The sequence below is a fragment of the Drosophila albomicans genome, chromosome X (genome assembly GCF_009650485.2).
Source record: "Drosophila albomicans strain 15112-1751.03 chromosome X, ASM965048v2, whole genome shotgun sequence".
Lineage (NCBI taxonomy): Eukaryota > Metazoa > Arthropoda > Insecta > Diptera > Drosophilidae > Drosophila > Drosophila albomicans.
Window position 1 is genome coordinate 3,451,905 of NC_047627.2, and position 25,885 is coordinate 3,477,789.

At 38.0% G+C, this 25,885-nt stretch overlaps 2 protein-coding genes across 6 annotated transcripts; one reads left to right on the forward strand and one right to left on the reverse strand.

The window, feature by feature from the left end:
• The first annotated feature begins 57 nt into the window (after positions 1-57).
• LOC117577779 (ecotropic viral integration site 5 ortholog) lies at positions 58-24,195 on the forward strand. 5 transcript variants are annotated; one of them, XM_034262701.2, is made up of 9 exons: positions 58-567; positions 17,746-18,295; positions 18,399-19,434; positions 19,505-19,619; positions 19,897-19,914; positions 20,536-21,197; positions 21,258-21,375; positions 21,435-21,533; positions 22,130-22,283. In XM_034262701.2, the coding sequence occupies exons 2-9, from the start codon at positions 18,076-18,078 to the stop codon at positions 22,181-22,183; spliced, it is 2,322 nt and encodes a 773-aa protein (XP_034118592.1). In that variant the 5' UTR covers positions 58-567; positions 17,746-18,075; the 3' UTR covers positions 22,184-22,283. The 5 variants fall into 5 exon arrangements, with proteins under 5 accessions (XP_034118592.1, XP_034118590.1, XP_034118589.1 ...); XM_034262699.2 differs by lacking the exon at positions 22,130-22,283 and adding an exon at positions 23,607-24,195 and having other exon boundaries at positions 59-583; XM_034262698.2 differs by lacking the exon at positions 22,130-22,283 and adding an exon at positions 23,607-24,195 and having other exon boundaries at positions 59-567.
• On the reverse strand, positions 9,028-12,783 carry LOC117577780 (sphingosine kinase 2). The gene is made up of 2 exons (XM_052008636.1): positions 12,376-12,783; positions 9,028-11,226 (listed from the first exon to the last, which is right to left on the reverse strand). The coding sequence occupies exon 2, from the start codon at positions 11,168-11,170 to the stop codon at positions 9,059-9,061; it is 2,112 nt and encodes a 703-aa protein (XP_051864596.1). The 5' UTR covers positions 11,171-11,226; positions 12,376-12,783; the 3' UTR covers positions 9,028-9,058.
• Positions 24,196-25,885: the final 1,690 nt, after the last annotated feature.

The window sequence follows — 25,885 nt, forward strand, 5'->3', positions numbered from 1 at the left end:
CTTGAAAGAAAAATGGTAAATTGATGTAATCGACGGTGCGGTCACGTTGCTCAGTTTATAAATTCAGCAAACATTGAAAACTTGAACGCCAAAGCGAAATACTTAATCAAAGATTGCGAATGATATTGTTTTTTGTTTTTGTTTTTTATCGGTAGCCATAAGTTCAGCTACTACATGTATCAAGTGTATTAAATCAAAAGCAATTGGCTGATGTGCAATTGTGAAAAATACGAGGAAAAAGTAACACAACAACTTACACTCCAATAAGAAAATAATAGCCACCAGTGTGTATATGTATGCATGTATATGAGCTTGTGTTCGTTAGTGTGTGTGCGGCCAATCTGAAGAAGTGACGTTTACAACAAAAAAATAATCAAAATCGGTTCAAATTTTAAGTGAAATTTAATAAAAAAAAATACACCTTGTCGTCTTACAACAATTTCATGGCAGTTGGATGTACATTTGATTAAAAAACCGACGACGTCGCGTTCGCTCGTCGTTCGTCTTGTCTGCCAATTTCGCCATCTTCGCTTAGAACACCAATAAGAAGAAGAAGCAGATATAACGGTGAGTGCTGAAGCAGGTGTGTTTACTATTTACATATATACATTCTATGTACACACTCACACACGCACACCCAAAACCAACCTACTGAAGCCCAAAGTAGTTTCAAATGTACATACATATGTATGTATGTATGGTGTGTTTGTTAATAAAACGTCATCAAATTGCAAACTCGAAACTTTCTAGTTATACACGTCCAATAGAGTTGTTGCTGTGCTTTGTTATTGTTGTTTTATTTTTTGTGTGTGAATTTTCTCTTTTCGTTCGCTTTTAAACATCAGTTGCATTTGCTGATGTTTTTTTGCGCGCATTCATCAAATAGTTAACGGCAACAAATGCAAACAGTGGCAGCTTCCCAAATTCCAATTGGAGAAAATTCTGCTGCTACATTTCTTGTATGCCGTTTTTTTTTTGCTTTTTTATTTCATGCCCATTTCCTACCACATCAGCTGCTTTGTTGTCTTGTTGTTGTAACCTTGTATCTTTGAATTCAACTTCATCGGCTGCGTCTGCTCTAGCTCTCACTCGCTCTAACTCTCCAATCTCTAGCAGTTTGCTCGCTCGTTCGCTCTCGCTCTAGCTGCTCTTGCTCTCCACTTTGTGTGCGCGCAGCGCAGCGATGCCACCTTGCATGGGTGGTATGGTCATAAATGTACATTTGTACGTATGTACATGTATTTACATTCAAATGTACATACTTATGTATGGGTGTATAGTGCATATGTATGTGAATACGCCTCGCGTGCTTTTTGATATTCTTCTGTGTTTATTTATTTATGTATGTTCATGCTTCGCAGACAGCTTACACACTCATATACATACATATGTATGTGCTTGCAAGTGTATGCATAATTTGTTTAGAAGTTATAGTCTTTCTACCAACTAAATATGTACACACTGCTCTCTTTCTATGTATTTAGTGTGTGTGTATAGTTGATCTCTGTTGTATTTGTTGTTGTCAAGTTATCTGCACAAGTGTTTCGAGCTGTTTTGCATATTATTATTGTACATAGATAATAATAACAACAAATTATGTAGGTGTGTTTTTTTTTGTCTACATTTTATTATAATTTTTATTGTTTTTAGTTGCTGTTGAAGCATTTTGACCTTCTCGAAAAGCCGCGAAAATATGTATGTTAAAAAAAAAATAGAAGCGATTTGCACTTGAGAAATGAGCCACGTCTCTGTGTACGTGTGTGCGTGAATGTGTGTGGGATAAACAACAGCAACATGGGCAACAATAAAGTAACACAACAATAAGCATTTGCTAATGTTGAGACGAAAAGTGGCAACGGCATCATGAAAACAAAAACAAAAACAAATTAGACATAATGACATACAAACATAAATGCATACATATGTATACAGGTGTCTGCAAATATACTCACACACACGCACACACGTGCATAATTGCCTTCTCCTCCTGTTCGTTGCAAAAAAAAAAAGACGTTGAAACGTTATGTAAAATGAGCAACAGCACAAAAACATCACAAAACAATAGCCGCCAGTTGCGCTAAAAGCTCCACTTGCCGCCTTCCCACTCTCTACCACCTTCCCTCTCCCCTTCACTCTATCTATCTTTGTCTCTCTATCTCTCTCTCTCTCTCTCTGTCTCGCTTGCGCTGTGCCGCGTTACCAATTGTAGTTGGTGTTGTTATTGTTGCCAATCACTTCCAAATTGTTGTTTATTGTTGTTGACTTCTTGCAACGTTTGCAATGCATGTCAGACACATACCGACAAACATAAATATATAGCGATGTACATACATAAATGCGGATGTATGTATGTATGTACATAAAGTACGTGCCGGCATTTTAAAGCTGGCATTTTGATGAATTGCATTTTTTCGAACAATTTTCAGCTTTTTTGTGCGTTTTGACGTTTTATTTGCTGGAGTTGGAGTTGTTTGTGTTGTTGTTGTCGTTGTTGTTGTTGTTGTTTTCGCCGTTGCCGTAACAGCGTTACAATTTTTCGGCCTCATTTTGATATGATCAATTTCATTAGCCTCTCTTGTTGCTGTTACATTTTGCTCTCTTTCAAACGATGCTGATGTCGCAATGTTGAACAGTGAAAGAGTGAGCGAGAGAGGGAAAGAGTGAGCAGAAAGGGGCCAACAAAGAGTGGGCGAGTGAAGGGAAGAGAGACAAAGACGTCTACAGACGTGTTGGAAATAATAAGAACACCATTTATCATCTATAAATACATATATGAGAACTTAATTGGTTCAAAACAATTGCTAGATTGAACAGTTTATAACAACTTTTTATCACATACAGCTGCGAAAGGCAAAAATCACAAAACTGTGCCACTTTTGCAATAAAATAAAATCGATCTTTTGTCGCAAATTGATCATAAATTTATTTGTCATATGTGCTTTAAAAATCGCTCAATGCGATACACGTAGTTTTGCTTTAGAATATTTTGTTGATGTTAATGGAAAGGCCTAAAAAAAGTGTCATTAGAAATAATTGCACAACTATTTTTTTTTTTAAATATGAAAAAAACTAAATAAAAAGTGCTGATGACCTTGCGGCTAGTTCATATCCTATTGTTATAAGTTATAATATTCATGGAATAAATTATTTTATAGTTTATACTTTAAAATATATATCAAAATATAAAACAGAATGGAATGGTTACAAGTTTTATCCTATTGGTCTACGTTTTCTCGGCGGACGTGTTTGTAATACTTAAGTTGTCTCGTAAAATATTTGCAATGGTCATTGTATGGATACGGTAATAACAATTAGTCTGCTTATTATGTAAGTAAGTATCGATGCAGTATTATTTGCATCCAGTAAAGTTTGAAATCTTGTTGTAAACATAATTTTGATGGTCAATTATTGAAGAGAGCAAATCGAAAATTCTAATGCACACACTTAAGCAAGTTCCAAGAAATAAAGTTTGGAAACGGTTCTCATTATTTTGAACTTCACTGTACTCGACTCTCTAACAGCTGTGTGGCGCATTTCCAAATGGTTATCGCTCTTGTTTGTTTGCTTGCAGTTTACAGTTTGCAGGTTGCTGTTGTTCTAGTTGTTTGTGTTCATGTAATAGCAGAAAAGTCCAGGGCGTCGCTTTATTTATTGTCCATTGATCGCAATACCCGCCCCCATTCATACATAAAGATACAGATACAGATACAGATGCAGATGCATTCTGTTTGTTCCATTAACTTGGATGCATCTGCACTTGAAGCGATAAAATGAAAAGCATGATGATGATTGTATTCAAATAGAACTAAAACAGCGCGTGCTTTTGTCTTTGATTGACAATTAAAACGCGCGCTGCAATCGCTTTGCTGCCAGCTCGTCGCTATCTACTTCCACTTGTGCACACTTTCATACACAACTATGTATTGTATATAAACCTATCTATATATGCATATGTATATGTATGTACACTTCCCCATTCTGTGGTGGCCGATACGTAAACTCATTAGCAGATACCATTAAGTTCCAGATACTTTTGTAGCTCGTCAATTACCTTTTTTTTCAATTGCTTTTCTGCATTTTCTCTTTGACGTCTGGCACGTGATCATTCCCTCTCTCTATAGTATATAGTTTATAGTATAGAGTATATAGTATATAGTATATAGTATATAGTATATAGTATATAGTATATAGTATATAGTATATAGTATATAGTATATAGTATATAGTATATAGCATACAGTATATAGTTTATAGTATATATTATCTAGTTTACTATTATTATTTGCTATACTACTACTATACAGTATATAGTATATTCTATATTGAATACAGTATATAGAATATATCTCAGTATATCCTTCATGTCTCAAATGACAGCTACAGTTACCATTGACAAACAAGTTGACCAAGTTTCGGTATATAGTATTTGATATATAGTTTGTAGTATATATTATTTCGTTTACTATTACTATTTCCTATACTATTTAGTATATTGTTCTTGCATCTACAGAACATATACTAAAAAAACAGTATATAGTATATTCTCTATTAAATACAGTATATAGTATATATCTCAGTATATCCTTCATGTCTCAAATGACAGCTAAAGTTACCATTGACAAACAAGTTGACCAAGTTTCGGTATATAGTATTTGATATATAGTTTATAGTATATATTATCTAGTTTACTATTACTATTTCCTATACTATTTAGTATATTGTTCTTGCATCTACAGAACATATACTAAAAAACAGTATATAGTATATTCTATATTGAATACAGTATATAGAATATATCTCAGTATATCCTTCATGTCTCAAATGACAGCTACAGTTACCAACGACAAACAAGTTGACCAAGTTTCGGGGCTTGGTCAAGAATAAAGAGAGCGTGCGAGTGAGCGAGGGAAGTAAATGAAATTAGGTATGTTAATATGAGCTGACCAACTCAAGTCAAGTGTGGGCATGGGCATGGGCATTTAGGGCGTGGCAAACGCACGTGACGAGCTCGAAAGCTGACGTCGTTACCACTTTAGCCACCGCTCCATAAGTTCGTTTTTAATTAGGTTAAAATAATATCCGTGCTCTTAACGCATATGACGCCCTTTAAACTTGAGGGGAATATTAAAAATAGATTTGCATTTCGCACGTTTCTGTTAACCACAGAGAGCTTTGACATTTCATTGCACCACAGTAACAATAAAAAGAGTAATTCAACAACGACAACAATTCAGTTGGAAATGAAAACGAGTATTGTAAGTATTCGATTATCAGAACAAATAAAGCGAATGAAATTGACAAAATAAATACAAAAAAAATAAAATGCTGAAAAGCAAATTAAACAACCTGATACTAAAAACCATCGCATGGCGAATGCATTATTCATCTCAACTTTCAAAAAAATGTCAAACGCAAGCGCGGCGTTTTAAGCTAGCAGATATCCTCTAATTAAGGCAAGTCATCATTTTCATAGATGTATAACTATAAAACTATAGTTTTATTGTGACCGACTGACTGTCTTATCACAATAAAATGATGTATATTTATTTTTATTTTAACATAAGAAATGCTGGCAATTCCGTAAAGATTGTCTGTAAAAATAGAAACAAATATACTCAGTCTGCAATTGCAGGGTATCGCTGAGAGCGCACACAGATAAAGAAAAAAAAAAGCGGCAGCTAAACAAAAGTTAAAGCTTCAGTCACCGTCAACGTCGCTGTTGCTGTCGCCCGCAGGTTTCTGACTAATTCCCACACAATCTGCCTGCAGATTCAACTGGGTGACGATGGTGAAAGAATGGAATGGAAATGTTGAAAGAGCTATGTATGTATGTATGTATGTATATGCGGAGGGGCAGGGGCAGGGGCAGGCCGACATTTTTAGATGGGAAACTGGCAGCCGCCGAATGAAATGCAATTTGTAGGCACACATATTTGAACGTTTATTAAACAATATATTAGCTGGCCAATACAAATGTGCAACTCTATAATCGCATTTCTATTTTTATGTCTTTACAAATTTAGTTGAATGTGTGCACGTGTGTGCGTGTGTCTGTGTGTGTGTGACTAACTCGAGTGGCTACTTGAAACCGCATCCGAAATGAATTCAAGTCGTGTTAGCTGGTTTTATATTTATTTTGTTTCCTTCGTTTTTTTTTTTTTTTTTGCTTCATTCTTGGCTGCTGCCGTTAAGTTTTGGGGCCAGCCAGACACACACATGTGTTCGGTGTATGTTGATGTATGTATAATTTATGAATGAATCAGACTGGAAATAAGTGTGCCTACACACTACTCACATACACACACACACACACATACATACGTATATGTGAATGTATAGACAGCTGACTCGCGCGCTCATCAAGTATAAAGCACACTTTAAAAACTCATTTCAAATGTGGCATCTTGAAAGAAAACTAACTATACACTGTGTTGCCCAGATCCCACTTGCCACTTGCCACTTGCTACTTGCAGCATGTTAATTATTGCCTACATCGTGATGGTCCCATTAATTAACAATTATTGTACATATGTACACAGAAGCTCATGCATCTGTGAGTTGTCGTCGTGTTCGCCCCCACTCGACGGCGTATACGTATTATTATATTTTGGCCTAGCCTAAAAGTATGCTACACTTTTTGCGCAACTTATCAAATGGTGTACAGTGGCGTCCATAATAAGTGTACTACATATTGCAGCTGCTCTAAAAAGACGTTAATATATAAATAATTGCGCTCGATAGGGATTACACTGGCGTCTACAATAAGTGTACAACATTTGGGATTTTCCCTCCAACACAAGTTTGGTTAATTATTTTAACAATTTTGAAAGTCAACCTTAAATACATGTTTGCAAAACTTAGCAATATTGTTGTTGTCTTGTGGTTTTTAGCTGGATTTCAACTGGATTTTAAATTTAAAGTAAGTCACCAAGTTGAGCAACTTTCATTTGCCAGTTCGTTTCTTAGTGTGATATTCGAAAAAAAAGATTCCAAATTGCTCAGCAGATTAGCATTGCAGTTGAGCCGTCGCCGTCGTCATTTGCCATAAATCCCGAAAATTGTTGTTTATCAGATGCGAACGCAAATTGTTGCTAACTAAATGTGAAAAGAGTGAAGCCATTAAGAGCACTCGACCATTGGCCCCAGTGTCGAGCTCTGGGCACTGATATCTCTTCAAAATTTTCGAATGGCATTCAATAATGTGTTTGCACAATATGTGGACACAGGTAGAACACACACAATGAGTATATACTTACCGTTCATACATTTGGACATTTGTAATGATAATAAAGATAGGGCTGCAGTGGATTTTGGCAGCAAATCCCATTGTGAGCTTTATGAGCTCCAATCTGCGCCATATAAACACCAATCTAATCGACAACAAAACAAAAAAATAGAATTGCAGCTGATGGATGACAGGAGAGCTGACTTAAGTGCGGGTATTATTAAATAACCAACAGTTATGTGGTATCAAAATAAATAATTCGGGTTTGCCTTGAAGGCCTGTTAATTGCCCCAGCCTATTTATTTGTAATACGCCAGATTTGATTCGATTAATAAATAATAATAAAAAAAAAAACGGAATAACTCAATTTATTTTTCAACCAACTCTTTAATTATGTGCATGAAAGCGATATTGTTTATCAGCTGAAATTATATATTTTTACATTTATTAAGAGTCTTGAACAAAATTAATACTTTTATCGACATTTCTTAGTTGTTTAACACGAAGTTTAGGCTATTAGGACAGTTGCTTAACATTAAATGTTGTTTGATCACTGTTATTGTTCAGGCTGTTAATTAATTAACATTTGCTTAACATAGTTGGCAACTGTTAACGTTGTGTAACGCGTTACTTTATTTTTCTGTTATATCTTTGTTTAGCAAATAATTAACAGTTGGCTGTCGATCTTTACCTTTATTATTAATAGTCTTGAGCAAAATTAATACTTTTATCGACATTTCTTAATTGTTCAACATGAAGTGTTAAATTGTTGAAGCTTAGGGTATTAGGACAGTTGCTTAACATTAAATGTTGTTTGATCACTGTTATTACTCAGGCTGTTAATTAATTACCATTTGCTTAACATAGTTGGCAACTGTTAACGTTGTGTAACGCTTTACTTTATTTTTGGGTTATATTTTTGCTTTAAAAATAATTAACAGTTGACGCTTCGATAAAAGTAGTAGATAAAAAAAAGAAAAAAAAAATTAAATACAGTCTTAATCGATTAGTCAAGTGCATTATCGAACTACACACATTCACACACACACATACTCACACTCACACATTGATAGGTGAAAAGAAACGTAGGAAAAAACAAGTAAGAAAGTTATAGTCGAGTGTGCTCGACTGTGAGATACCCGCTACCCATTTTTAATAAAGGCAAAATATTGCGGTATCATTTTCAAAATATACCGAAAATACTAAAAAAATACTAAAAATATACCAAATGGTATATTTGGTATATCGATATAGTACACCATTCAAAATATACCATAAACGGCACAATGTGCCAGATTGTCGGCCAAAGCAACTCAGACCCCTAGTAAGTAGGCGTTTTATCATACAAAAGTATTTCCTAAATAACTTCGACAATTTTTATCTGATCGCAACCAAATTTTCAGGAATCATAACTACTATAGTAATTATTGTATATACCAAAATTCGTAGCTCTAGCTTTAAAATTACACTTGTAATTCGATTTTTTTGATTTGCGGGGGCGGAAGTGGGCGTGGCAAAAATTTGAAACAAACTTGATCTGCGTGCAAACATAACAAATGCTGTCGAAAAAAAATTATAGCTCTATCTCTTATAGTCTCTGAGATCCAGTGTTTCATACGGACAGACGGACAGACGGACAGACACACAGACACACAGACACACAGACGGACAGACGGACATGGCTAGATCGTCTCGGCTATTGATGCTGATCAAGAATATATATACTTTATAGGGTCGGAGATGCCTCCTTCTACCTGTTACATACATTTCCTGCCGGCACAAAGTTATAATACCCTTCTACCCTATGGGTAGCGGGTATAAAAAGAAATGAACTCATTGCCCCGTTGTGGTCATTACATTGATCAGTCCCGGAAATACTTCAGCCTGTATGGGTCCGTAGTCCACACGCTCGCCATCGATGGTCAGAATACCGTTGTTGCCACTCGGTTCAATGCGAAATGCTGTCACGGGGACGACAAGTATGTGGGGATCCTCCGGCTCGGGCAGATGGGTGCCATTGTGCATGCTGAGCAGAAAATTGAGTAACTGCGATCGACCGACGCCAGCCCGAATGATCACCAGATAGATGAGGCCATCGTTCAACTTGGAGTCGGGGGCAAAGAAGCAATCGGATGCCAGGTGCGTTGTGTACGCGGCATGCACCATCACATAGTCGCCCTCCTCACAGATCCAGCCCTGTTCCGCCGGCAAAGGGAGCTGCAGAGCGGGCATCGTGCCTGTCGGCACCAGCTGCATGAACTCGGCATTTGCGGCCTCGATCTTCTGGGCGACACTCAGGCGGCTGCGATTGGAGCGTGTGCTGTTGCCACCCATCGAATAGTAGGCGGTGCGACGTGACACCGCCGAGTGCCAACTGTCGGCGTTTTGTCGATAAATCGACCGATCGGTTATCGACAGTGCATCCGCAAATTGATCTTGATCCTGATCATTGTCATCGTCGCGCAGCTGCACATCGTCGAACTCATCTGGCAGATCCTTGAACTCGCTGATGGGACGATGTGATGCTGGAACGGGAAGCGATCGACGGGCCAGCGATCGATTTGTGCTACGGCTCAATCGCAATTCGGCTTCCGCTTGCGCTTGCGAGGGGCGAGGTGAAGGCACTTTTTCGGGAGTGGTTGCTGCTGCTGTCTCCTTTTGCTCCTTTTGTTCCTTTTGCGGCAAGTAGAACAACTTGCCGCGATAGGTGCGCAACGTGATCAGACGCTTGATCGCCCAGAGCGTGAAGCGTTGGGCGCCAATCGAACGCAGACGCTCACTTTCGATATCAATGTCGGCGATCAGACCCCAGCCGATCGATAGGAACGAATACATCACAAAGTGCTTGTCACGGTGACTCAACTCGACGCGCACCACATCCATCGGCGTGGCACGTCCCGCCACACAGATGAGTGTGGCATGCAGTATGGGCTTGGGATCGTACGGTTCGTTGCAGTGATGCGCAATGCTCTTGGCCAGACCATTGCCCGATCCGCAGGGTATGATGCCCAGCGATAGTTCCCGGCACGCGCGTCGCCAATCCATGCGCTCCATCAGCCCATTCAGCACCTCATAGAAGAGGCCATCGCCCGAGGCAACCACAATGCCCGCATAACGCTCGAGGAGATCCTTGCGGGACCGCACAAACTCCAGAGCGTACTGCGGATGCGTTGTGATCTGCAGATCGTATTGGGCCTCCGCTTCGCGCAACAGTGGCGCCACCTGCTTTTGGAACAACTCCCGACCCTTGCCCGATCCGGACTTGGGATTGAGAAGTATCAGCAGCTTTTTGCCCTCGGTCGAGGTGCCGCTGCGCTGTTTATACTCCCTGATTGTGCGATGCCAGCGCTGCGCTGTGGCCAGATTCTCGGCGTAGACATCGCTGGAGCGAAAGCGTAGAATGCGCAGCGTTTGCACGCGTCGCAGCGGCTTCTCCTTCTTCAGATACGCATAGATATAGAGATAGGCGCTCTTGTCGCCACTCGCCGTCTGTTTTCGGTTCGATTTTTTACTCGGAGGCGATTGATCTTCCGGTAGCTCGACATCGTCCTCTTGTATCTGCTTGCTGGGATTCTTGCAGGAGTTGAGACCGCCGCGTGCGCGCTTCTTGAGACGCGGTCCGCAGCTGGATCCGATAATGTCCTCGATCCTTATCAGCTGCTCGTTGATGTGATCTTGTTGTGTGGTCTCGCGACGCAAGTAGACGCCATCGATGCAAAGTTTCACCTGGATTTTAATGTTTTGTTTCCGTCTGCGATTCTCCACAAAGAAGATTTCACTCAGTTCATCTTCTTCTCTCTCGCTGGGTGGCGTCGCAGTTCCCGTTCCCGTTTCCGTTGGCGTTGGCGGTGTGGCGGGTGCTTCGAATGTTTCCTGTTGTTGTAGCTGATGCTGATGCTGCTGTGTTGCAGTTGTTGCTGGAGTTGCCGCTGCCTTGGCTGTCATTGTGTTTTGCAAATAACTGCTGCGTGTTTTACAACCCGCAGCAATTAAGCTTGAACCTGTTGCGATGACACACAAAGCAAAAACCATCAAAAGTCGTTAATAAACACGCTTGCTTTGTTGCCCAAAACGGACTGCGAATGCTTCCGAATGTTGCTTGACTTAAAAAAAAATACTAAAAGTGGAGTTTTTGTGAGTAATATTTATAGCAGACGCACAAGATTTGAAGTATGAATGTGGATTGTCTTTAAAACAAAAATAAGTATATAAAAATACTAAAAGATAGGGTTTGTCAGTAATATTTATAGCAGACGGACACGTTTTGCTGGCCTTTAAACGAAATACTAAGAGAATACTAAAACTGAAAAAGTAGATTAAGAATACTAAAGAGGAATTTTGTTAGCAACATTTATAGCAGATGGACAAGATTTGAAGTATGAATGCAGATTCACAAGATTTGGAGTATCAACATTGATTGTCTTTAAATCTAAAATAAGTATATAAAAATACTAAAAGATAGGGTTTGTCAGCAATATTTATAGCAGACGGACACGTTTTGCTGGCCTTTAAACTAAAATAAGCATATACAAAATACTAAGAGAATACTAAAACTGAAAAAGTAGATGAAGAATACTAAAAAAATACTAAATAGGAATTTTGTTAGCAAGATTTATAGCAGATGGACAAGATTTGAAGTATGAATGTTGTTTGACTTTAAACCTAAAATACTAAAAGAGGAATTTTTGTCAGAAATTTTAAACTGAAATAAAAATAAAAAAGAACGGACGGACAAGATATGAAGTATGAATGAAGTCTGTCTTTAAATTTGAAATAAAGATTAATAAAAAGATGAAGTTTTGTCAGCAATATTTATAGCAGACGCACAAGATTTGAATGTTGATGGTCTTTAAACTAAAATAAAGATTAAAAAAAAATACCAGAAGAGGAGATTTGAAGTATGACAACAAATGCGGCACAGACACCCGGCAGACGAAACGAAGAACGCTTATCAGTTGTACTCACTGATCAAGTAGCTGCCTTATTATAGTAGAGTACTACTATATAGTATGTATGTATGTGTATGTGTGTCTGCCACTTGTTGCATTCGCCGCATTAGACAGACGAGCAACAATCGCATGAGCCACAAATGCAAAAGACGCAGACGCATTTAGCCTTGGCTTTTGCTTTGTTTTCGTTTACTTAATTACCTTTTGTTGTTGTTTTTGTTGTTGCTTTGCTTTTTCGCGTGTTTCGCGTATTTCGTTAGAGTTTCTTTTGCTTTTGTTGTTCGTTGCTGTTGTTGTTGTATTATTTATATTATTATTTGTTGTAGGTTTGCTTTTCTTTTCGTTTTATTAGCTATCCGCTGCGTGTTTCACGCTCCTGTCTGCTCGACTCCACGTATCTCCACGTACTGAGTAAACTAACCTTATTTCATATTGGCTTTTTTGCGATTTGATTTCACACACACACACACACACACACGCCCACACACACACATACACTCGCGGCGGGTGTGTTTGTGTTGTGTTTGTTGTTTCGAAATCTAATCAACACGTATCGTAACGTATCGTTGACTGTGTCGATGTTGCTTGTCGCTTCCACCATACACATACCCACTATTAAGCGCTCTCCCTCTCTCTCTCTCTCTCTCTCTCTTGGTCTCTCTGTCTTTGTTGCTCTCCTTTTGCATTCAAATTTTTTTCCTTTGTTGCGACGATGTCTAAGCCGACGACGACGACATTGAACCGCATTCGCAAACTGACTTCGACTTTGAATTTGTGCAAATGCATTTTATATGACAAGCGTTCATGCAACGTTTCCCCCTTTTATCTACCTCCTCTCCCCCCTCAGCTATTTGCCTTTATCATCATCATAATGTTGTTTATTGTTATTATTATTGTTTTCATTTTTTTTTTTTTTTTTGTGTGTCTGGTTCTCGGTTTCCACTTGGCTTCATTCACGGAAATGTTTGTCCGGCCGGCAGCAAGCGCTTGATTGATCTAAACACGACAATTTTTGTGTGTTCTGTTCTAGCAAAAAAAAAAAAAAAAAAAAAAAAAAAAAAAAACAAAAAAAAGCAAAACAAACATATCAAAATAAATGCGAAAAGGACTTGATCGACTGCAAGTCTTGTTTTATTACTTCTGCTAATGACTGCAAAAGTATTTAACATTTCTCACAAACTGGTATTTTTATGGGTTAAAAGAAGATAATTAAATGTTGGGACAGCTGCAAAAATTAAAGAATGAGCTTGGGAAATATTTTTTTGAAACTTTATTTAATTACATATCATCTGTAGAGTATTGTATACCCATTGGTTATTTATTTAATATAGGGTATGTATTTAGATTTATTTTAAATGTCTGTCTTGACACTCTTAAGGCATGCGTCCTTTGTATACCCCATTTGCTGGACACAGCAGGGTATCAATCTTATCACTTATCAGCTTTTTCTCCTCTCTCTCTCTCTCTCTTGATATCAATTTCATTGAGAGTTCAATCGCACAATGATTTTTCTTTTATTTATCACTTCTCTTATCGTTTGTTATGAACTTGCTTTATTTTTCTAAAAATTTGACATTACGTCAAGTATTCGCAGGCTGTTTAGTCATCCATACCCCACCTGAGCATCGAAATGTCTACAGGGTATGAGTATGCCGTTAGTCGTCTCTCCTGCTCTGCTCGCTCTTTGTTCCCTATTGCTGTTAGCCATGCACCCATTCAAGCCCCCTTAACAAGCTTCCTACGTGTGTGTGAGTGAGTGCGCGACTGTGTGTGTGTGTGCGTGTGTGTGTGGGAGGCAACAAGTGTGTAATTGCTTTAAACGATATTACCCATAGACGACATTGCGACATCGGCGAGCGTTGGCGACTTTAGGTCATACGCCAGGCATATCGATCAGTATGTACTTGTTTCACACACACACACACACACCACATACACACACACACACACACTTACACCATAAGATAAGCTGTCGAACTTAACTTTAGTTAACTGCGTGTAAATATCATTCGATATATCTTACTTTTATTTATTTTTGTTTGTCTGTTTGTTTTGTTTGCTGCCCATTTCTCATTTTGATAAGAACGCGCTTATTATTATTTCTTTTTTTTATTCACTTGGCTTCTTGTGCATTACAATCGCTTCATTGTTTGCTGTCAGCAGACATGCTTCTTTGACACATTGTCTCTCTCTCCCCCCCAAAAACAAAAAAAAAAACAAGTCCAACACCTTATTCCATGTAAATGAAAGTTCTCTGTGTCAGTCTGATTCAGCATAATCCTTTGCTTTCGCTTCCACCAAAATGTTGACGCACCTGTCACTGCATTTAGTCACAAGTCATTTATGGACATTTGATATACGCAACATATTTATTAATTTCATCGAGTGTCTTCTGCCTCGTAGGGGGAGACAAAATTTTTATACCCGCTACCCATAGGGTAGAAGGGTATTATAACTTTGTGCCGGCAGGAAATGTATGTAACAGGTAGAAGGAGGCATCTCCGACCCTATAAAGTATATATATTCTTGATCAGAGTCAACAGCCGAGACGATCTAGCCATGTCCGTCTGTCCGTCTGTGTGTCTGTGTGTCTGTCCGTCCGTCCGTATGAAACATTGGATCTCAGAGACTATACGAGATAGAGCTATAATTTTTTTTCGACAGCATTTGTTATGTTTGCACGCAGATCAAGTTTGTTTCAAATTTTTGCCACGCCCACTTCCGCCCCCGCAAATCAAAAAAATAGAATAACAAGCGTAATTTTAAAGCTAGAGTTACGAATTTTGGTATATTCAATAATTACTATAGTAGTTATGATTCCTGAAAATCAGATAAAAATTGTGGAAGTTATTAAAGAAATACTTTTGTATGGGCGAAAACGCCTACTTACTAGGGGTCTGAGTTGCTTTGGCCGATAATCTGGTCCATTGTGCCGTCTATGGTATATTTTAAATGGTGTACTATATCGATATACCAAACATATCATTTGATATATTTTTAGTATTTTTTTTAGTGTTTTCGGTATATTTTGAAAATGATACCGCAATATTTTACCTTTATTAAAAATGGGTAGCGGGTATCTCACAGTCGAGCACACTCGACTGTAACTTTCTTACTTGTTTTGTTTTTTATTTTGTGTTTCTGCGGTGTGGTGTACTTTGAACTATAGAATTGGAATACACCTACTTAGAGTGCGGGTACATTTGTGATATAGTAGTTCTATTATTATTATTTATTAAATACGTTTTTGTTTTTGGTTTTTATCAAATTATAGCATAATGATTGCGCAAGTCACAATGTGCGGGGGCGTTATTAGGAAGGAAATTTATTATACGTTAAGCTCACAGCTCTCGATTATAATTCATTGATGAAGAACAGAATTTAGTACGCAGTAATTGTCTAGATATCTAATGAAATTCAATCAGCCAGTGATATTTTCACTTGGTTAACAAATTTCAGCTCTGTAAACCGAACACGTTTCGCAAATAATACAAATTGATTCAAGATTGAGTTCAAGCTTAAGTCAAATGCCTCTGCCAAGTCAAGTCTTTACATATTATATTATCCAAGCATGACTAACACATTTGTAACATGTGTGTCAAACCTTATGGCTATTAAAAGCAGTTCTCTATATTTAATATATGGTATATAAAAACAAACTATAAAAATAATTGCAAATATTTTTGGGAATTTGAAATATTTAACAATTAGAATTATTGAGCGAGTTGCTGTAACTATTGAAATAGTAATAAGTTTTGTCGAAATGTGAATTTATATTTACAAATTTACAACAATTTATTATACATCGAGTTAAATTGTGTTAATATTTAAAAAAAAATTCCATAATATTGTTTGAGGAATTGGTGGAACTTGATTTTTGATCAGAAATGAGGTTTATAGAAATTCTAATTAGGAAGATGTAAATTAATATAATAAATATGAAATAATTGTAAATTTAGGTGTGAAATTTAAAAATTCCATAAATGCATTATTCGTTAAGGAAATAAGCAAACAAAGACAAATAAGACAACAAATGTAAAATCGAATATAAAATATGACAAAATTCTCAAGAGAAATACTAAATCCATCCTACCAAATGCCGTATTTGGTATAACAATATACTATTAAATTGAAAATGTTCCATCGATTATAAAATATGTCAATATTGTCAACCAAATTAACTAATCCGACTTCAGCAGCCGTTTTTTTTTTTTTGTCACATAAAACCATTTCTTACTTATACAATTTTTCCCTGATCGCAGCCATGAATAATAAAGTTATAATCGTGAAATCTTTAATAATACATTTCTGAAAAGTGTTTTTAGTTTATAGAATTATAAAATTAATAATTGGACCACAAAAAGTAAAAGCAATGAGGCTTGGCAAAAATCTAATTTGCAATAAAAATGTATAAAAAATTTCACATTATATTGAACTATTTTTGAATCTATATATAATATAATTTATACAAAAGAAACGAAACAATTGTCGTCAGTTTAGTTATTAATTGCAGCTCAATATTTGTATAGAAAAGAGGCATGTGAATATGAAGAATCATCAAATCACTGAATCATTAAAAAAGTGAGCAAACAAAGCGAATGCAATTAGTTTATCGAATTGTTTAATAAATTGCATTCAATTTTGATTGCGTTAGCTTACTTTAACTGACATCAATCGATTGTCGTTAGCTCTTGCAGTTGTCCTTAGAGGGGCTTCCATTGGCATTTATCGATTCTTATTGGTGTCAGCTGAACATGAAAATAATGTTGTTTACTTTGGCAGTTCCCTTGGCGATTCCCTGACCATCAAAATTGACAATGCGGTCAGGGACACTTTTGTGACAACGCCCCGTTGCCTGCCGTCCGCCCTCACTCGATGCATACCAATGTGGACCATTCCGATGTACTGGGTATCTATCGGATTGATGTATCTGATGGATACTTGGCGTATATGTAGACAGTTGTTAATAGTTAAATGCGAGCTGAGGCATGAGGCGAAGCGAGGCGACGTAAAAGCCCAGACGGGTTTTCTGTCTCTGCTTTTTTGTTATTGTATTCTTTTATTTTATTCATTTTGTATTTGCTTTGTTGTTGTTGTCATTTTTGTTTTGTTTTGATCCATTTCTTTTTGGGTCGCACGACTCAAACAACACACACACATACACAAAATACACAAGTTAAACTTTAACTCTTATTCTTTGTCTTATTCACTCGCACTCACGCACTCATATTCACATTGATACATTCACATTCACTCTGTTTGCATGGATTGTATAGACATACATATTCATGCTGCTCAGTTTGAGTTTATCAAGCCATAAGCAGATAGGGAAATGTATAATTCAGTTCAACTTGACGTCTGTCAGTCTGGTGTTTCGATAAGTGCGCTTAACTTGTCAATTTCCACTATTCTACTATACGTACATCTCACTCTACATACATTGTACATACTTATACATACATAATTACATACAAGTGTATGGTTGTATGAAAGACTCCATTAATTTTGATCGACTTGAATTGTTATCAATAAATGCCAAGTGCCAATGTGTTTTGCTTGAACTGCTTACAGAGCGCAAAGTGCTGCGACGAGGAGCTGAGCTGAGCTTAGCTATGCATCATCCACGGAGCTATCGTTGAGATCACCCCACAGGGATAACAGTCAGCAGCAGTCAGCGCAGCATCACAGCATTGAATCACAGCCACAGAGATCACAGCGACAACCGAGTGCAAGCAGCAACAACGAGTAGCGAGAAGCACAAAGAGAAAAAGAGCAAGTAACGAGTAGCGACTAACGATTAACGAGTAATCAACAGCGTGCAACCAGTAACGAGTAAGGAAGAACAGAGCAGCCCGCCAAAAGACATATTGGTTGGTTGAGGTGACGTGTCAGCATCAGAAAATGACACTGACCACAACCACAACACCCCCGGATAGCAGTAAGAAAATGGATGTGAAGGTCCTAAGCGGTGAAGAGAATCTACCCACATCAGAGATGGATCTGCTGGCCAAACTGGAGGCTGCCAACAAGCTGATCGAGAGCGATGCCAAGAGCCTCAACTCGCTGCACTCCACGCACAGTCGCAAGAATTCCGACACGAGCCAAATTAGTCTAACATCAAGTGAGTAGGCTTTCCTTTCATTTTGTTTGTATGTTTGTGTGCTTATTTAGTATGCCAATCATGCATTACTCACCTGTTGTATATTCCATTTTATCTAAATTAGGCGGCAACTCGGTGGCCGAGGAGGACATCTGGACGACCTGGGCATCCATATTGAATGACTGGGAAGGCGCCTTGAAGCGCAAAAATCCATGTGTACGCGAATTGGTGCGTCGCGGCATCCCGCATCACTTTCGGGCGATCGTGTGGCAGCAGCTGAGTGGCGCCGCCGATGCCGATAAGAAACAGTATGCGGAATACATTAAGGCGACGTCCGCTTGCGAGAAAGTGATCAGACGCGACATAGCACGCACCTATCCGGAGGTGGATTTCTTCAAGGAGAAGGACGGCCCCGGCCAGGAGGCGTTGTTCAATGTGATCAAAGCGTATTCGTTGCACGACCGTGAGGTTGGCTATTGCCAGGGATCGGGCTTCATTGTCGGTCTGCTGCTGATGCAGATGCCCGAGGAGGAGGCGTTCGCCGTGCTGGTGCAGATCATGCAACAGCATCGCATGCGTCACATGTTCAAGCCATCTATGTCGGAGCTGGGACTGTGCATGTATCAGCTGGAGAATCTGGTGCAGGAGCAGATACCCGATATGCATATACATTTCCAGCAGCAAGGCTTCCAGACCACCATGTATGCGTCCAGCTGGTTCCTCACCCTATACACGACCACGCTAAATGTGAACCTCAGCTGCCGCATCATGGACGTCTTCCTCAGCGAGGGCATGGAGTTCATATTCAAGGTGGCGCTCGCGTTGCTGCTGACGGGCAAGGAGTCGCTGTTGTGCCTGGACATGGAGGCGATGCTCAAGTTCTTTCAAAAAGAGTTGCCCGGCCGTGTCGAAGCGGATCCGGAGGGTTTCTTCAATCTCGCCTATTCGCTCAAGATCAACACGAAGCGCATGAAGAAAATGGAGAAAGAGTATCAAGACTTGAAGAAAAAGGAACAGGAGGAGATGGTCGAGCTGCGGCGATTGCGACGCGAGAATTGTCTCCTGAAGCAGCGCAACGAGCTGCTCGAGGCCGAGAGCGCCGAGCTGGCGGATCGTTTGGTCCGTGGCCAAGTCTCGCGTGCCGAGGAAGAGGAAACCAGGTGCGTTCGATAGTACACTTCATTTCAATTTTGTAAATTGTAACTTGAATTTTCCTCTCTTGGTTGACAGCTATGCGATTCAAACGGAGCTTATGCAGCTGCGACGTTCCTATCTGGAGGTGTCGCATCAGCTGGAGAATGCCAACGAGGAAGTGCGTGGTCTCAGTCTGCGGCTGCAGGAGAATGTAAGTAATCTCTCGCTTTCGCTCTCTCTCTCTCTCGAGATCCCTTCTGTTGTTTTGTGACTAAAGTGTGAGGAGAAATTATGACGACATCGAGAAAGTTACGTTGTTAATCATTATCTGTCTTTCTTTCTATTCTGTTTCTGTTTCTTATGGTTATGGTGCTTTAACACACACATATTTACACAAATCTATACAAATTCAAATGATAAATGCAAAAAAAAAAAAAAACGAAAAAACACTATGAAATACAATATATAATTTGCGCAACGCATCGCAGAACGTTTCAATCGATAGCGTAAGTATTGCAAGGCTCTACGACAAAAAAAAAAAAAAAAAAAAAAATACAAATTATTGTACATAGTTATACTACATATATACTTTTAGTTATGTGCATTGTTGTTGTTGTACATCGCGAGGTCTATAATCTAGACGACGACGACGTATACAGTTATTTTGCATGTTTTGTTATCGTTGCCCCATTGCTGTCCATACGACATACGACATACCATGCCGAAGTACATTAGAGATATTGTTGACTACTATTAACCCGTACATGTGCGTGCTTTTTAATAATTATAGTAATACCATTCTCTCTGTATAACTACTTGTACTACTATGCATTTAATTAGTCAATAAGCGAACTATCGCTACTATCGATAACTTTACTAACAAACACATTTCAACAATACTAACTAGTTTTTACTCGCTAATTTAAAAAAGTAAATTGAAATATTATTTGAAATCTGAATACGACGGACGAGCATGTTGTCCTCATCAAGTTCTGCAAGCGTATACATAGTTAAATATTAGTAGTTAATAACTATCGATAAATATCGACAGACATTTGCATGCAAAGCTCCATTCACAAAAGCAACTGCAACATTTTAATATGACCTGCTTTCGTCCTCGCATTTAGAACAACTCGCGACAGTCATCCATCGATGAGCTGTGCATGAAGGAGGAGGCGTTGAAGCAGCGCGACGAGATGGTCTCCTGTCTGCTGGAGGAGCTGGTCAAGGTGCGACAAGGCTCCGCCGAGAGCGAGGATCAGATACGCAATCTGAAGGCCAAGGTCGAGGAGCTGGAGGAGGATAAGAAGACGCTGCGCGAGACCACGCCCGACAATTCGGTGGCCCATCTGCAGGACGAGCTGATTGCCAGCAAATTGCGCGAAGCCGAAGCCTCGCTATCGCTCAAGGATCTCAAGCAGCGCGTGCAGGAGCTGAGCACACAGTGGCAGCGTCAATTGGCCGAGAATCAGCGCAATGAGCACACCGCTGCCTCGGTGGATTCCACGCCCAAGAAACTCTTGACGAATTTCTTCGACAACTCGAAGAGCACCGAGCACACGCAAAAGCTGGAGGAGGAGCTGATGACGACGCGCATACGTGAGATGGAAACGCTCACCGAGCTGAAGGAGCTGCGACTCAAGGTTATGGAGCTGGAGACACAGGTGCAAGTGTCCACGAATCAGCTGCGTCGTCAGGACGAGGAGCACAAGAAGCTCAAGGAGGAGCTCGAGCTGGCCGTCACCCGGGAAAAGGAGCTGGCCAACAAGGCGCGTGAACAGCAACACAGGTTTGTCGTCTGCAAATGCTAATTAATCGACAGCAACTAAATTTGAAATGGTTTCGGCAGATACTCGGATCTGGAATCTCGCATGAAGGATGAGCTGATGAATGTGAAAATCAAGTTCACCGAACAGAGTCAAACGGTTGCCGAACTCAAGCAGGAGATATCGCGACTGGAGACAAAGGTTTGCCATTACAAATTCAATACGATTTTTGATTGATTGATTACATTTGTGATTTGCAGAACTCGGAAATGCTGGCCGAGGGTGAGCTGCGCGCCAACCTGGATGATTCGGACAAGGTGCGCGACCTGCAGGACAGGTTGGCTGACATGAAGGCGGAGGTTCGTATTGTGCAGAGCTTCTGTCAGACTGACTGCGCTATGCGCAGTTGTTATCCTTACTTCGTTTCTGTTTCGGCTGTTTTTTTTTACGGTTACGGGCTTTTACCCAAAAACAAAACAACAAGAAATATATATATATGTATATCATATACGCTGCGCACCCAAAAGAACCAATTACGCTGACCGTGTACATACTTCTAACACCTCTCACATCCACACACATACACTCCTGACTGCAACACACTCCTGCACCCACAACAACAACAACACCAACTACAACAAAGCGCAATCAAAACGTGGCAATCCGATTGGAAACATGCTAACTGCTTTTCAGCCCGCCCTCTAAAATCAACAAAAACAACAACAACGCTTACGTGTGGCAGTTGAAAATAACTCGAGAAAGCTTTCCCCCTTTATTTTCCGCTTTATCTTTATTTTTTTTTTTGTACTTTTTTGTTGGGTACTTTGTAACTGCTCAAGATATTAATCTCGTTGTTTCTCATTGAATCTCTCTTTCTTCACACCATAAAAATCAAAAACAAACACGAACAATACAACACACAATATGATAAACGCTGTGTTGGCGCTCTCTCTAGTATCCCACGCCAATAACCAGCCCCGACACTGAACCGTGGAAATGGATAAGCTAAGCTAATCGATCACATAAGCAAAATAACTACAACTAAAAAAAAAAAGAAAACAAAAATAATAAGACGAAGTAAAGAAAACCAACATTTAAAGTAACAGCAAAGCCATCATACAATAACAAAACCAAAGCCAAAAGCAAAAGCATCTCTACCTTAATCCCAGTTAAAACAACAAAAGTCAAAAGTAAATTCAACACACACAAATTAACAACGGCAACCAACAAATACGAAAACAAATTACGACCGCAAGCTAATATCAGGTGTCTATAAATTCATCCCTTACTTCCTCCCTGCCATTTGTTTAGATAGTATTATTGTTTATGCCTTAGTATTTAGCATAGTTCATGGCTAGTGTTCCTCTCTCTCTCTCTCTCTCTCTCTGTCTCTTGCTCTCTCTTTCTAGTTGGCTTAACTACATAAAATTGATGTAATGTTAATATGCATGCCTTCTTCCTTTCTTCTATACATACATGAATATTAATTATGCATGTTAACCGAGTTAGTTATTTTACTTAATTTATATTGCATGCCAAACCATTGAGATAATTTCGTATTTGTAAATTATACATCTATAAAATTGATTTGCTGCCCAGTTCAAATTGACGGATCTTCACTGTACTTACTATCATTCATTGTCTTATCAATTTGAAATTTATCTAGTTTACCGCTTGCTTGCCAGCTTTAATTCATTCCATTATAAAGAGCAACTGCTCTGCTATGAGCTAAAGAGCTCTTTACGTTGTTTAACGTAAAATTGTCTTGCTTAGCAAAGACAACAACCATTTTATCGAAGTCTACACTCTTCACTTTCATTACCGAATCGTGAAATATTCAAATGAAAACTTTTGTAAGGAAAAATTTGATTACATACAAAGTTTTGACACACTTTGATTTAAATGAGCGATTAACAATTAATATATTTATTTTTTAATCTCTGAATCAATGAAGAGTGAAGCTGGGAAATTATAAAACTATTACAATTCAGTTTCACAAAATGTAATGCTAATGTATGCCTATGTAAATAAGCTTTTCGCTTTAAAATTTTGAAATTTCCATTTATTATTGCCTTATAATTCCCATAATTGTTGCCTTAATTAGAAAGTAGTTTTATTGTTATTAAACACAATTCATCTTCATTTCACATTAAGCTCTTGAAATTCTCACAGTAGTACTAAAGATAGATTCATTTGTATATGTCTAACTCTATATTCGTATTCTCGTAACACTCACATAGCTTTAGCATGCACAACACACGCACACACTCACACATACATACACACACACACACTCACACATACACACACACACACACACACTATCATATACACGTAGTGCACCTTCTACATACAAGTAATATATATACAAATACAAGATACAAGCAAAAATAAAGGTCACTAACCGGACAACATTTCCCCATGCTGCACAGTTGACGGCACTGAAAAGTCGCGGCAAGTTTCCGGCCACAAAGCTACGCAGCGCGTCCATACAATCCATCGAATCGCAGGAGATTGACTTCAGTGATCTCAATATGGTGCGTCGCGGCAGCACCGAGCTCTCTACATAATATACGGCGCAGCAGGCGATCGAGTCGAGGATGGATCAGAAGCGGAAACACAAACGGAAACAGCAGCAGCAAAAGGACACACACCACAAGCATCCTTTGGAAGAAATGATAACGAATTATATCTACACAATGATACGCATTAACCATAGGCATCGATATCTATATATCTATATAGTACTTTATATGCATATGCATCTATGTATTATTAGAGGCGTGGACATGTTTTGCTTGTGGGTGAGTTCGAAAAGTGCCCGGTCATAAATCGACAAAAAACAAAAAAAAAAAAGAAGAGAAACACGAAAAGCAAAAAATTAGTTGAAATTCAATTAAAATATTACCTATTTATATAAAAAATATTGATATACATAATTACCTATGTTTTAAACAACAATTACACATTATCATTACAATTATTATCATAATTATAATTACAATTATATTTTAATATTAATATTGTATTTTTTTTTTGCAAAAAGTCTTTGTATGTATATTTATATGTATATCGCTGTTATGTTTAAACAACAACAACAACACAAAATTAAGAGCAAATACCACTAATATTTATTTATTGATATGTATAGTTTTTTTTTTCTTTCTTGTTTCCTCTCTGTCACATTCATACATATACAATTATTAATTATACTATATAATACACAATAACGATACATATGTATTTTACTTGCAAGTATTGTATCTACATTTAAATGCAAATGATGGATTTTATGTACCCCCAAAAAACACACTTTTAATGTAAGTTTTAAAATCAAAACAACAAAAAAGAAAAATCAGCAAAGCAAAAAAAAAAAAAAACACAATAAGTAAAAATATGTGAGTTTTAAAAATATCTTTTTTTGATGTATTTATGTGAAACTCGCAGTCGAAAATGTTTTTTTTTAATATTGTGTTTAATCTTCAAGCTGTGTGGAAAATATATGTAGAACGATATTTGCTGATATTTCGATAACACAAAAAAAAAAAAGAAACGGAAGAAATATTGTCACACATGTCCGTAACGAATTTGTAACTCCTCATCATGTAGTAAACTAAGTTTTGAAATAATATGTGTGTGTATCCTACAGAAAACCTTCTCTAGACCCTAACAAATCGATAAAACAGGTTTAACGATAAAAGCAAAACAAAAACGAAGTGCGAAAATCAAGCGAATACGTTTTTATTATTTTAGTAATGTTCAAAAACATGTAACAAGCGTTGCCAAATTAAATAACAAAACATGAAAAACAAAAAACAAAAATCACGAAAAACTATTTGAAATAGTTTGCGAACCAGAACCTCGAGACAATGCAATTGATTGCAAAAAACTCCCCTTAACTTAACGATATTGAGATACGATATTCGATTAATCCCCCATATACATATAATAATTGATATGATATGATATGATATAGTATGATATTGATATTGATATCTGATTACAGCGCATCAATTACTTACTTACAGAGTTAGTTACAGTTGCCTGTTGCCTAATCCACGGCTCCAATCCAACAATTTGGCAGCTGCCTCAAAACTTAACACAAAAAATCGAAATTAAGAAACAATGACAACAAGAAAGATAATTATAATTATATAAAGTATAAAAAGAAGAAGCGTTGTATGTACATTTTAGGTTGAGATGTTTTCCAAGTGCAATAATTCAATTTAATTCTCTTAATTATTATCGCTATATACAAATATATATTTTTTTTGCATTAGTTTCTAAGCATTGTTTTTAGTTTTTTTTTACGTTTTCATATCTGTTTGTTACAATCTGTAAAAAAATGCAAGAATAAGAATGAAACTAAAGTCATACCGCATATATATTCTTATGCAGCAAACGCGCTTCCACAACTAAGTGAACGAACGGAAAAAACACTGAAATCCAATGGATAAATCGTAAATCGTAATCTTTTATTTTGCACTGCACATGACAAGACCATATATACATACATACATACATATACATATGTAGTAAATACTTCTGCACAATAGAATACAATGCATAGTTTTAAGTCAATCGAATGTGTCTCAAATCTCGATGTATCAGTTATGCAGAGATCCACATACAGACGCCTCCTAAACATTGCATAAAAATAGAGAGACAGAGAGAGTTATAGAGTGAAGAAAGTCAATTCCTTGTAACACAA